The sequence below is a fragment of the Psammomys obesus genome, unplaced genomic scaffold (assembly GCF_907164565.1).
Source record: "Psammomys obesus unplaced genomic scaffold, mPsaObe1.curated_primary_1811, whole genome shotgun sequence".
NCBI classification, from domain to species: domain Eukaryota; kingdom Metazoa; phylum Chordata; class Mammalia; order Rodentia; family Muridae; genus Psammomys; species Psammomys obesus.
In genome coordinates, this window is record NW_026591086.1 from 40,368,378 (window position 1) to 40,383,422 (window position 15,045).

The 15,045-nt window shown below is 36.8% G+C and overlaps 1 protein-coding gene across 8 annotated transcripts in view; it reads right to left on the reverse strand.

Annotated features, from left to right (window-relative positions):
• The window catches only part of Mycbp2 (MYC binding protein 2), a 246,544-nt gene that overhangs the window by 99,318 nt on the left and 132,181 nt on the right, over positions 1-15,045 (reverse strand). For all 8 annotated transcript variants that reach the window (XM_055609971.1, XM_055609975.1, XM_055609972.1 and 5 more), the window contains 6 exons: positions 14,462-14,640; positions 8,272-8,414; positions 6,714-6,814; positions 5,872-6,090; positions 1,182-1,407; positions 106-224 (listed from right to left, as the gene is read on the reverse strand). In XM_055609971.1, the coding sequence (XP_055465946.1) occupies positions 106-224; positions 1,182-1,407; positions 5,872-6,090; positions 6,714-6,814; positions 8,272-8,414; positions 14,462-14,640 (987 nt within the window). The remainder of the gene's footprint in view (positions 1-105; positions 225-1,181; positions 1,408-5,871; positions 6,091-6,713; positions 6,815-8,271; positions 8,415-14,461; positions 14,641-15,045) is intronic.

Below are 15,045 nucleotides of genomic sequence, written 5' to 3' on the forward strand. Positions count from 1 at the left end.
AAACACTTTTAATTATAAACCTTTGGCTTGCAAGACATTTTAAATCAGTAGAAATATTTAAGAGCCAGTTATTCTTAATAGAGTAGGAAGATAATTTGTTCTTACCTCATCAGGTCCAGGGCTAAATTCATATCCAATTGCAAAACACTTGAACCCATAGAAGGAGGCTTTGTCATCTTTCACATAATCTGAAGCAGTTTCCAGTGAAAAAAGGGCTTCATATCCTTAAAAAGTAAAAAGTGTATGTGTGATCAAGCATCAGTCTCTGTTATTAAGGTCAAAATCTAAAAGAACTTGATAAAATTTCATTTATTATTATAAATAATTCTTCAAACAAGTTATTAAAATGGACAAAAGACTTTTTGAGGGAGAGTCCTTTATTTACTTAAGCAAATCATGTTAAAAGCAACACTATCAACAAAAGAATCACCTCTATTGAATGGCTGCTAATTTCCATTATAATTAAATCCATTTCTTTAATCTTACCTTTAAGTCAATAAAGGAATTTTCGCCCCCAATGATCTATCAATTACTGAGTACCGAGGTTACTCTCCTCTGTTTTGAGTTAAGTAATCTTCTACCAAGGTAGGGGTCCTTTTTCTGATCTCTTAACAAATCACCCAATCCAACAAAAGTAGGTTGAGACAAAGGAAAAACTGTAAACTTATCAAGGCTAGATTATATGAAAGACAACAGAGCTTCCTCCTATGGTTTGAAGTATTTGAAAAACCATTTATTGTTAACTGGTTAAATTTAGAATACTTAAGAGACTGAAGAGTTTAAAAACTAAACTTTTTTTTTTTTTAAAGAAAGATATACATACAAGAAATGAGCATGCACAGTGCACATACATATTATCAAAGGAAGGGCTTGAATTCTACTCCTAAAAAATATAGCATTTACTGAAAAAATAGGAAATCAAGCCTACTTTTATACTTTTTTGGTAGTTTGGTCCCAAACTATACAGAAGACTCAGAATTAACACTATTAGTTTTTCCCCCACAAAATCTTCTGAACAATCTCTCTTCACAAATTTAGACCACACTATGTCCTTTGCCCAGCACACTCAATTGTAACGAAAATCTGTATTTTAATAATTTTATTTGAAGCCAAACACTTTCCATAATGCATCTTTAATATGCATACATTTTACCCCATAAAACAGAGAAGAGAGAAATCACCTGGCAACACTAAAACCATAGTAGGCCATCCAGAGGATCCTGAGTATTTCTTTAATTCTATCCAGGAATTAAGGTTCTCATGAACAGATGTCAGTTTTGGTCCATATCCTGAGTTCTGAATAGTTCTGACAGGAATAAGCAAACGGAGGACGTCTTCTGACTGTGCAGTAGCACACTGAGGGTCGAACTCAATTGTCATCCACCTGACACATTCCGGGAATGTCACCTGGCAGGAGACAGGAGGACATGGATACACATGTACCCACCTTTATCAGTCTATGTGTGTGTGTGCTTCTATTAAATGAAAGAGAAGAGTGAGGACACTACAGAAGATGGAGAAATGAAGGAAAGAAAAGTGAGAGAAACGAGACTATTTTATAATTTAGTTTTGAGTATATAATTATTTATTAATTAGAAAATAAAATCTAATTTAAACCAATTCATAAAACAAATGATTCAAATATAAATACACATATAATTTAGTATAAAATCACACAGAAATAGGATTCCAACTTACTTAAAATATAATAATTCTAAATTACCTTAAAATATGCATACAAACGTGTTTTGTATAACAAGAAGCAGAGCCTCTTTTTCTTACTAGTGACTTATTCGAGAGCTGAAGCAGGAAACATAACTCTAAATCTTTGCTCATTCCAGGGAACAAGATGCAAGGAAAATTAGAGGTGGGAATCTAAAGGGGAAGAGACTCACACCGAAAGGAGACATGGGGCAAGTTTCTTTAACAATCAAAAGTTGGGGAAACCAAAAGACAAAGATGGTGGGGGATGAATATGTTTAATGGATTTAACATTAAAGGGGACTGAAGAAACAAACAATCCCAAATATATTCATCTTATATGAATTTAAATTAAAACAAACTTATAACATAGGTATATTTGATACTATTAAGGAATTACTCATTTTAAGGGTTATAACATTGTTGTTACTTTAAATAGTTCTTTTCTATTTGTTTGTTTTTGAAGCCAAAACCATACAATGGGGAAAAAAAATCCCAGCATCTTCAACAAATGGTGCTGGTCTAACTGGATGTCTACATGTAGAAAAATGTAAATAGATCTGTATTTATTACCCTGCACAAAGTTAAAGTCCAACTGGATCAAAGATCTCAACATAAAACCAGATACACTAAATCTGGTAGAAGTAAAAGTGGGGAAGAGCCTTGACCTCACTGGCACAGGAGACAACTTCCTGAACAGAACACCAACAGCATCGGCTCTAAGGTCAACAATCAATAAATAGGACCACATGAAACTGAAAAGCTTCTATAAAGCAAAGGACACTGTCATCAGAACAAAACAATAGCCTACAGACTGGGAAAGGATCTTCACTAACCCTATATCTGAGAGAGGGCTGATATCCAGACTATATAAAGAACTAAAGAAGTTAAATAGTTCTTATAGTAAGAGAAATGCAGAAGAAAATATCATTAATTGTTTTACAATAATATAAAAGAGAGGATATAAGAGAAAACAAATGGAATGGATTTGATTAACAGCTTAAGACTTGAATCAGGAGATAAGTAAATAGGCTACTGTTTTGTCTATTACTAAAAATCTCCTGGTTGCATAAAAGAATATTTTACAAGCACAAAAACACAATTAAATTAAAAAACGCATGATTTATTTACTAAAATAAGTTAAATATAATAACCTTACATTAAAACAATTAATTTTCAATATTCTTTTTAAAATTTATTTTTATTTTTTATTTATTAGAATTTATTCACTTTGTATCTCAGCTGTAGTCCCCTCCCAATTCTGCTCTCCTTTCCTCTTCTACTCCTATGCCCCTCTCCCAGTCCACTGATACGGGAGGTCCTCCTCCCCTTCCATCTGACCCTAGTCTATCAGGTCTCATCAGGACTGGCTGTATTATTTTCCTCTGTGGCCTGGTAAGGCTGCCCCCTCTTCAGGGGGAGGTGGTCAAAGAGCCAGCCAGTGAGTTCATGTCAGAGACAGTCCATGTTTCTCTTACTAGGGTACACACGTGGGACACTGAACTGCCATGGGCTACATCTGTGCAGGGGTTCTAGGTTATCTCCATGCATGGTCCTTGGTTGGAGTATTAGTCTCAGAAAAGACCCCTTTGCCCAGATTTTCTGGTTCTGTTGCTCTCCTTGTGGAGCTCCTGTCCCCTCCAGGTCTTTCTATCTTCCCCTTCTTTTGTAAGATTCCCTGCACTCTGCCCACAGTAGCGCTATGAATCGATATTCTGAGCAACCTACTTTAAATTTTCAGATTTCAGATCTGATGGTAAAGTAATGCCAGTTTTAAAAGTATGATTTGTAGTCTAGGGAGATAGATTGGCCTGTAAAGAGTTTGAAGACTAGAGTTTAGTCTTCAGTACCTGTACAAAAATAAATAAATAAAAGCTGGGCATGGTAGAACAAGTTTTACTCTTAGGGTTGGGGAAATGAAGACCAGAAGGTCCCCAGAGCTTCAAAGCAGCCGGGCTAGTTTGTTTACCAAGTTCTAGGTCAATGAGAGACTGTTTCAAAAAAAAAAAAAAAAAAAAAAAAAAAATGTGGCCAGTGCTTAAGGAATAACATGGTTTCTCCTGACTATGAACAAACATGTCCATAAGAATACATATAAAAACACTTACAATTTTAAGATTTATATTAATAATAATTATACAGCACAGAGTTTAGCATTTTATACTGCAATACTGTTAGAAAATTTTTTTTCAAATAACTCTCAAAAAACTAACAAAGTATAAAATCTGTATGGTAAGATAAAAGTTCTATATTCCTACGTAGGCCAGAGATATAGGATAAAAGCAACTACTACTGGATATTAAAAAAAAGTGGGGGGGACTACAATAAAATGACTCCTAATGACATTCTGCTATAGCTATAGATGAGTGTCTTGCTCAGCCATCATCAGAAAAGCTTCCTCCTGCAGCAGACAGGAACAAATACAGACCCACAGCCAGTCAATATGCAGAGAGAAAGAGAGACAGACAGATAGACAAAGACAGAGGGGGAGAGAGACCTTGGACGATACAGATCTAAATGGCATGTTTCCCATCCATCAGAGCTAAGGGAACAACATGGAACAGGAGGCCACAAGAACCGGTGGGGATGGAGGACACCAGGAGAACACAGCTCTCTGAATCAACTGAGCAAAGCTCATATGAACCCTCAGAAACCAAAGCAGCAAGCACAGAGCTGACACGACCCTAAACCAGGTCCCCTGCATATGTATTATAGCTTGCAGTTTAGTATTTTTATAAAGTATGTATAAATGGGTGGGTCTCTGTGAACTGGAAATTTCTGATTTCTTTGGAAACTCAGTTGTGTCACGTGAATATGATTTTTATTTTGGTCCCAAGTGTGGGATGTGGGATGTTTTTTCCCTCACAGAAAACAGCCCCCATGGGAAACAACCCCTATCAGTAGGAAACTACCTTGTTTAAGGGGCATGGTTTTTATGAGCTAGAAAACATCCTCATGTGGACTCTGAGAAGGGATAAAAAGAAGCCCACAAACAATGAGACAGCACTTTTTGCATCTCTGTATTTCACAATGGTTGGCATTGCTCTGCTGGGTTTCGCAGGGATGTTCCAGAGAACTTTTCTTGCTGCTTTGGAGTTTTGCTGCTTTCACGGACTCATGCCATTTAGGCAGAGTCAAGCCATTTCTGCTGAGTGGTATTACCTCTGTTGCTGTTGCTTATTGTTTGCTGCTGCTCCAGTTTGCTGTTTTGCTGTCTGAGTAGACTGCTGGTATCCTGATGACTGATTGGCATAGAACCCAGTGACCCTAATCAAAAGGAAGTAGCTAAAACAGCTCTATAGCCCCTTTCCCTACTAAGCTCCTACCTAAGGTTAGGGCATGGAAAGGGAGGTAGAGACCCTTAAGAATCTTAAATTTAAGCCTACATCTCTGATTCTTGTGCCTCCTCTTATGGTTCTTTTCCTTCTGTTGGATTGCCTGGTCCAATTTCTGATGTGATGGTTTTTCTTTTATGTAATTATATTTTATTGTGTCATTTTTGGTTGCTATCTTTTAGAAGCCTGCTTTTTCTAATAAGGAGAAAGGAAGTAGATCTTGAGGTGAGGGAAAGTGAATAAAAATTGGGAGGAGTAGGAGAGGAAAATGTAATCAGGACATCCTGTATTAAGGAAGAATCTATGTCTTCAGGTCTTCTTAATCCAAAGGTACATAATTATCTCTGTGGATTCTTTAAATTTAAATACTATAGTAGAAGTAACATTTCTGAACATAAATAAAATACTCTTTTAGATATCATTAGAAAATCTCAGATCTGCAAATTTCATGATTTCCTTGTTTTTAACTGCTGAGTAGTATTCCACTGTGTAAATGTACCACAATTCCTGAATCCATTCCTCCATTGAGGGACATCTAGGTTGTTTCCAGATTCTGGCTATTATGAATAAAGCTGCTGTGAACATAGCTGACCAAATGTCCTTGTTGTACGGTTGAACATCTTTCAGATATATGCCCAGGAGTGGTATAGCTGAATCTTGAGATAGCACTATTCCTAATTTTCTGAGAAAGCGCCGGGAGGAGATGAGGGATGGGGCTACAGCTAGGATACAAACTTAATAGATTATAATAAATAATAATAATAATGAAAAAATTAAAAGAAAGAAAATCTCAGATCAAGGTTTGAATGTGAATCTTGGTAGGAATGGTGCCTACCTTATAGTGCATCACACAAGCAGGCTTGTACGGGTGCTCGCTCTCAATGACAGCATAGTGGTTAGAGGTGGTACAGGCAGAGAGACCTTGCTCAGGTTGGTTTCCTGTCGTGCTATCAGTTGACTGATTGGGATTGAATGCAGGAGGTGCATACTTCTGATTCAAAATGGCAACGGAGGGAAGCAACTGTTGAACAAGGCCAAAAACTTCTACAGCAACCTAGTAGATATAAAAAAAATACATGAATAAATGTGAAATTCATTTTACTTAGGAACTATCTTAGTTGTTGATAATCTTACAAATAACAATTTTCATATAGAATTTCTATAAGTTTTTTAAACAAAAATAAGTTTTTAGTGGGTAAAAATTTTATCATAGATATTATATGAATATAATCTATATTTTAAAACCGTTGCTTTTCTATAATCTAAAAAAAATAGCTTTTCTCAATATTTAGTCATGCCAAAGGCTCAATAGTTTATGACTTTCTTCTTGTCTTACTACTGTAAAACACTCTTTTTCTATCGATATTTTTATTTAAGCTGAAGAACTGGCATCAAGTTCAGATTTAAAAAAATCAGGTAATTTAATATTTCTTCAAGCCATATTTATAAAATAAATTTTCTATTCCCAAATTCTTATAGTATGAAGCCAATATGTACACTAAGTCACTAAGTAATGCTGGGAACAAAGAAACTAACAATTTCTACTACTTAAGGTGCTTCATTTGTAACCTACAATCCTAGTCTTCAATGATTAATATATCTCTAAGGGGAAGCTATAAAACCTATGGAATGGTATGAATGGTAAGAGATTCAAAGTTATAGAATTTAATTACACACCTTGGGAATAGCAGCAGCTACTGGTCCTATGTAGGCTATAATAAGGGGAAGCAGCATGGAAAACAGACTGGAAGAGCTAAGCAGTTCTGGAATGTCATCAGCTAAAAAAAGCATTAAAACTATAATTAGAAGGTCATTTTGTTATAGTGTATACATGCGATACTAACCTATAGCCTCAGAAAGTTATGGTTGACATTAACTACATGTTTATAAAGGACTGATTCAATTATTTCTAAGGGATTTATTAGCCTAGTTGATACTTTCCATTTTCTTAAATGGAAAGCCAAGGTACACAGTATTTGTATATCTTACAGCTAATCCTTGATGTGTCCTAAGAATATGTACCTGTAAAAGGCTAGAGAAAGAAGTAGAACCTAGAGCAATGGTTTTAAATACAGCTATATGGCACTAGGGAAATTATTTCATCTGAAAAGCAGGATAACAACAATATTTCTTCCCTGAATGCTGTTAGGATTGAATGAGTCAACACATAATATAAAACACTTAGAACAATGTCTTTAATATAAACATTCCAAAATATATTTATTATAACTGAGCTATTGTGATTTTGGTTTCTCATGAAACACTTTTCTGATAGCCATTTTAGTCATTTGTTCTTGAAAAGATTGCTTAAAAGATTAGCTAAGCCTAGATATTTACATTATAGGTCAATCATTCTTTCAAATATGGGTTTCTAGACCTGCTGCACAAGAATAAATAACATATATTAAGCAAATACTTTTTTTTTTTTAGCGTATTCTAAACCTCTAGGATGAACGAAAGTTTTAGGGTAAAGGATAACACTGAATATTTTATATCAATAATTCTCCTTATAGTGTAGAGGACACTTAGATACCTACGTGGGTAACAGGAGAACGACAGAAGTGTGATTATTTGAACATTTCCTCTGAGGAAAAAGTGCAGGCATGGTTGTACTAGGGTAATTTAAACTAGATGCTGGAGGAACAAAGAAAGGGAAAAATACTAACTGTAGATTTTCCAGTAAAGGAATAGTCATAGAACTTAATTTCAACAAGTGGCTCTGAGGAGATAGACAGGCTATCCAGACATTTGGGTGAATGGTGATAATTAATGGAAACAGGATGCACAAAAAAAATTTTTTTTTTCACTACTATCAAGGAATGAAGCAAAAAACAAAACAAACCAAAAAACAAACTAAAAAACAAAAACAACAATGAAATAAACAAAAAATGAATTTAAGCAGATGGAATATTTTTCTTATTGTGTGAACTAAAAAAGTAATAAAAGTAATCAAAATAATTTTTTGGTTCACTCTAAAGATAGATAGATAGATAGATAGATAGATAGATAGATAGATAGATAGACAGACAGATAGACAGATAGACAGACAAACAGATAAATCTTTCTCAGAGTACAGGGATATAAATGATCCAAAATCAATATTTGTATAAATGAATATACATATGTATAAACACTTTGGCATTCTACAAGGTGGCTCCCAATCATTATTCACAAGAGAAGAACTACAGATTCTAAATTTGATAAATATATATAAAAAGGAAAAGGACAGTCTTACCATCCACAGCAAGAGCTCTGTGCAACAGGTCCTTAGCAGCCCGAACAACAGTGCTTACCACAGAGAGCGCTCTGCTACAGTTTCTATCTTCTTCATTGGCTTTACTTAAAAGCTGGGATTGTAAGTCTCCATCAAATTCACTCCTGTGACAAGAATAAGCATGAAAAGAATAAGCACTGGTAACTTTAGAATCATATTTAGATCAAAGATTCTGAATAAACTTAAAGCAAAAAAAATTGCAGTTAAGACAGTACATGTGTAGTTATGTCAGATTAGGAAGTGATAAATGCTTTGAACAAAAACAAAGCAGAAAACATAAAGTATGTTATTTTATATTAGATTAAGTTGCTCTTTGATGAACTAATGAGGAGCAAATACATGAGTTGTGTTTAAAAATCAAACTACAAAAGGGCCCATGAAAAATGAGAGAAAAAAAGTATCAAGACAAGAGAAGCCAGGTGCTGAATTCAAGAAGCGAACATAGAGAAATATTGCTACTTGGAAAGATAAAGAGTAAAAGCTAAAGGAGCAGTAAACATGTCTCAGATGTGGGCATTTAGAGGCCACGGTAACAAATTTATATTTCCTGACTGATCCTGAGGCATAGCCAGCAGAGGTGACTTGCACACTATCCCTGGACCCCCATCACCCACTTTTCCAAGAAGACATGTGGGGATCCCCAGAAACATCCAGCTTACGTCCTTCCCCTCCAATTCCCTGCCTGCCTAATCCACCTGGGGCACAGCCAGCAGAGGTCCAAGGCTCAATCTGTACCATGAGGAGTCCTGCATCTGGAACATCCAGCCAAAACCAGGGACAGGCAGATGGCTAAGGCCAGTATAAGAACACCCTAACAGCTAGGGCAATATGGGTACCACCAGAGCCCAGCTATCCTACTACAGCAAGCCCTAGACAGTCTAACACAGCTGAAGCACAAGGAGTTCACCTTAAACTCAATCTCAGAAAGATGACAGAAGCCTTTAAAGAAGAAATTAATCAATCCTTTCAAGAAATATCAGAAACTACAATCAAACAAGTGAAGGAAATTAATAAAACTGTTTAAGACCCAAAAATGGAAATAAACGCAATAAAGAAAGCAAAACTGAGAGAATCCTGGAGATGGAAAATCTAGGGAAGAAAACAGGAACTACAAATGCAAGCATCACCAACAGAATACAAGAGATAGAAAGAAAGAATCTCAGGCAAAGAAGATACCACTGAAGAAATTGACACATCCATTAAAGAAAATATTAAATGAAAAATGTTCCTGACCAAAACAACAACAACAACAACAAAAAACTCTAGGACATCATGAAAAAAATCAAACATAATAATAATAGGAATAGAAGGAGGAGAAGAATCTTGGCTCAAAACCCCCAAAAATATTTTTGACAAAATCACAGAAGAAAATTTCCCCAACCTAAGTAAGGAGAAGCTTACAGAACACCTAAGGTTGGACCAGAAAAGAAATTCCTCCTGCCACATAATCAAAACACCAAATGTACAGAACAAAGAAAGAATATTAAAAACAGCAAAGAAAAAAGCCAATATAAAGGCAGACTATCAGAATTACATTTGACTTCTCAACAGAGACTCTTAAAAGCCAGAAGGGCCTGGGCAGATAGATATATCCGACTCTAAGAAAACACAGATGTCAGTCAAGACTACTATACCCAGAAAAATATTCAATCACCATGGATGGAGAAAACAAGGTATTCCATGACAAAACCAAATATAAACAATATCTATCCACAAACCCAGCCCTAGAGAAGATACTAGAAGGAAAATTCCAACCCAAGGAGGTTAACTAGACCCAAGAAAACACAGGTAGTAAATAATCTCACACCAGTTAAACCAAAAGAAGGAAAACACACACAATCACTACCATTATTACCAAAACCACCAACAAAATAACAGATATGAAGATATACATAAGTGACCTCCAAAATTCTAAGCAGAGAACTGCTACAGTTAATTTTGTAATCTACAAAATTAACTCAAACAGATCAGTGGCCCTTCTGTATATAAAATGAGCTGAGAAAGAAATTAGGGAAACAACATCCTTTATAATATTCAAAAATAATATAAAATATCTTGGGGTAATTCTAATCAAGCAAGTGAAAGACCTGTATGAAAAGAACTTCAAGACTCTGAATAAAGAAATTGAAAGAAGATATTAGATCTCCCATGGGAAAGATCTCCCATGCTCATAGATCGGTAGGCTTTAACATAGTAAAACTGGCTATCTTACCAAAAGCAGTCTACAGATTCAATTCAATTCCCATCAAAATTCTAACACTATTCTTTATAGACTTTGAAAGAAGAACTCTCAACTTTATATGGAAAAACTAAAAATCCAGAAGAACTTCTGGGAGTATCATTATCCCTGATTTCAAACTATACCATAAAGTAATAGTAATAAAAACTGCATGGTTATTGGCAGAAAAATAAACAGGTAGACCAATGGAATCAAGTCAAAGACCCAGAAGTAAACACACATACCTATGGGCACATGGTGCTGGTCTAAACACTGAAAGAAATGTTCAACATCCTTAGTTATCAGAGAATGCAAATCAAAATGACTCTGAGATTCCATTTTACATACCTGTCAGAATGGCTAAGATCAAAAACTTAAGTGACAGCACATGCTGGCAATGATGTGGAGCAAAGGAACACTCTTCAACTGCTGGTGGGGGTGCAAACTTATAAAACCACTTCTGAAATCAATCTGGAGGTTTCTCAGAAAATTCGGAATAGCTCTTCCTCAAGACCCAGCTATACCACTCCTAGCCATATACGCAAAAGATGCCCCACCATACCACAAGGACACTTGCTCAACTATGGTCATAACAGCTTTATTCATAATAGCTAGAAACTGGAAACAAACTATATGCCCTTCAACTGAAGAATGGATAAAAGAAAATGTCATTCATTTATACAACAGAATAGTAGTCAGCTATTAAAAACAGGCACATCATAAAATTTTCAGTCAAATGGATTGAACTAGAAAATATCATCCTGAGTGAGATAATTCAGGCCCAGGAAAACACACATGGTATGTATGCACTTTTAAGTGGGTATTAGCCATGAAGTACAGGATAACCATACTACAGTCCACAAACCCAAAGAAGGTAAGTAACCAAGGAGTGCCCAAGGGAGGATATTTTAATTTCACTCAATAGGAGAAATAAAATAGACATATTAAGTAGATGGACTCAGGTAGCTGGGTAGGAGAGGGGGTGGGGAGGAGAACAACAGTGGGGATCATGTGGGAAGAGAGTTGGGGTGAGAGAGGGCTAGGAGAAAGGAAATCAATAGGGGCCATCCCTAGGAAGAAGGGAGGCTCCTGAGATTTTATGGAGGTGACCTTAGCTGACACTCCTAGCAGCTGGGGATAAAGAGCCTGAAGTGGCCACCCCACATAGCCAGGAGGGACACCCACAAGTCCTAAGACCCAAAATTTATCCTGCCTATAAGAAGTGTAGGGATAAGGATGGAGCAGAGATTGAGGGAATGGTCAACCAATGACTGGTCCAATTTGAGACCCACCCAATGGAAGAGGGCCAACCCCTGACAATATAAATGATACTCTGCTATGCTTGAAGACAGGAGCCTAGCATGATTGTCTTCTCAGAGGCTTCACCCAGCAACTGATGACACAGAGACTCACAGCCAAACAACAGGTAGAGCTTGGAAAGTCTAGTGAAAGAGTTATAGGAAGGATTGAGGCAGCCGAGGGAATCAAGGATACCACAAGAAGACCTACAGAGTAAACTAACCTGGGGCCATGGGGCTCACAGAGACTGAAATACCAACCAATAAACATGCATAGGCTGGACCTAGGTATCCTACACATGTGTAGCAGATGTGCAGCTTGGTCAACATGTGGGTCCCCTAACAATGGGACAGGGGTTGTCTCTGACTCTGTTGTCTGCCTTTGGATCTCCTTCCCCTAGCTGGGCTGGCCTTTTCTGGCCTCAGTGGAAGAGGAAACACTTAGTCCTTTTGAGACTTGATATGCCAGGGTGGATTGGTGCTCTTCTCTGAAGAGAAGAGAAGGGGGAATGGGGAGAAAGGAATGTGAGTGTGGAACTGAAAGGTGAGAAGGTAAGGGTCTTCAATCAGGCTATAAAGTGATTAAATAAAAAGAGTCAAGAGATAGCTGAGTAAGGGTACAGTGGGTATGGTTTCTCATTTTTATCAGTTAACTCTGTGCTGTCAAGAACTTTCTGTAAAAGGCAACAGAGAAAGAAGAGGCTGATAGAGAGGCTATGATTACTTTATAGGAAAAAGGATTTGTGGTCAGTAGTCTGATCACAGAAATGATTGAAAAAGTCAGATATAGAATATTTTATAAATTATCAAATTAGATGCAGGGTACAAGAAAAAGAGATCTAGAACAGCAAGGTGTTTGGCTACAACTGGGGACTACTGTTGACACATTAGGCCTACAACATCTATCAGCCAACCACAGAGAGATTTAACGGTGTTTTGTTACCTGGAACCTAACCTCCTATCTCTAAACCCATTTATCACAAGTCACTACAAAAGAGATTTGGAAAAGATGTTTAACCACTCAATGCTTTGGCTTCCTCTTCTGTGAAATAGGGACAGGAAAAGTGCCTGCTGTGTGACTAGCCAAGGCAATGACAGGTAGCACTAAATATGCAACATTAGTGACCTGATACTGATTGAAGGAAAAAGTAGTTAATGTAACTAAGACTATAGGACTATATAAGACTATAGGTATGTTATTACACAAATAGTCGGACACAATGAGAAATGCATATGTAGGTTTGTTTTCCAAAAGATTATAATGTTCTCTTTTCTACCATTTTCCTACCAAATAGTTCAGTAAAATACTACAAAAACAAAACAAAACAAAGAAAAAACTCCTCCCACCATTGTATTGTCCAGAGGCTAACCTGTGCACGTAAAAGAGTTTCAGATCTAAAACTCTTCTTTTTTTTTTTTTTTTATTCATTACAATTTATTCAAGTTGTAGGCTCACTGTCACCTCCTCCCTCATCTCTTCCCAGTCCTCCTCCCTCCCTCTTCCCTCTTACATCCCTCCCCTAGTCCACTGATAGGGAAGGTCCTCCTCCCCTACTGTCTGACCTTAGCCTATCAAGTCTCATTAGGACTATCTGGACCCTCTTTCTGTGTGGCCTAGTTAGGATACTTCACCAAGGGGAACACCAAGGGAAGTCCATGCCAGAGACAGCCCCTGCTTCCTTATTAGGGAACTCACATGGAGACTGAGCTGTCCATGGGCTACATCTGAGCAGGGGGTCTAGGTCCTCTCTATGCATGGTCCTTGGTTGATTCATCAGTCACTGCAGGATGCCCTGAGCCCAGATTTTTTGGCTCTGTTGGTCTCTTTGTGGACCTCCTGTCCCCTCCAAATCTTTCTATCTCCCCCTTCTTCCATAAGATTCCCTGAACTCTGCCCAAAGTTTGGTTATAAGCCTCAGCATCTGCTTCAATACTCTGATGGGTAGAGTCTTTCAGAGGTCCCTGTGGTCTTGTTCCCTATCTTCTCCTACTTCTGATATCTATCCTTCTTGTCCTTTTAAATGAGGATTAAGCCTCTTCCCTAGCATCCTCCTTAGTAAAACTATTCGTTAGGCTAAATAAAAGAACCAAGGTAATACAACTACCTGAACTTAGTCAGGTTGGTTCCTTATTTTATTATTGTTGTTGTTTTTGATATGGGGCTTCTCTGTGTAATAGCTTTGGCTCTCCTGGAACTCTGTAGACCAGGCTGGCCTTGAAATCAGATTCGCCTGCCTCTGCTTCTGCCTCGGCCTTCTGAGTGCTGGGGTTAAAGTCATGAGCAACCACCACCTGGCTTGGTCATTTGGTTCAAATAATTATTTAAAAAATGAGTAAATTCTACTTGTATTTCAGTGAATAATCAAAAAATTAAAATTCAATATCAGCAACATATATTTCAGTACAAAGACTTTAGTGATATTGAAAAAATAACAAAAACTTAACTGCATTCACCTTCATAGTTAATACCAAATTTACATTTATAAATGAGGATTCTTCACAGGAATTTGACTAAGTATGTACTAGGAAGATAAACTGTGTGATGTAGTTACAGTACCAACTTGGCATATTTTAAATAATAGCAAATGTTACACACCACTTTAGCACATTTAATTCTAACTATAAACATACCTACCTATAGTATAGTATCTGGGGAATCTGTCCTCTGGTTTGGTTTGTGCCATTACTGCTCAAGCTGCATGTGCTGAAGGTAAAGGTCACTCCATCAGGACACTGAACAGTGGTCATTCCTCCATCTCCATTGGCTGTACGACTTCCATAGTTCCTCAAGCGCACAGCATACTTAACATTTTCCTTCATGATAAAGATATAAAGCATGTTTATCTGTTCATAACATAAGCAGAATACAGAAAGAATTCTAAGAGTAAACTTACTCAAATATACTGTGTTCATTATAAGTCATATCATAAATGACTTTGCAATGAATCTAATAGCTAATACTTACTGACTACCTTTTAAATAACAGAATCTGTCCTAAATACTTTCTATGATCTCACTTGAGAGATGAAGGAGTTGAGGACCAGTTGCTAAACTTGCCCAGCTGGCTGTAGCAGTTAGAAAGCAAAGAGACTAGTCATCACCCATCAACAACTACAGCAGTGCCTGTGTTTAATTACATGCATAACATATTAGTTCTAAAAATACTAACATAAGCTATTTTTTTTCTGAGCATAAATTCTTAAGATAATTTTAAGTATG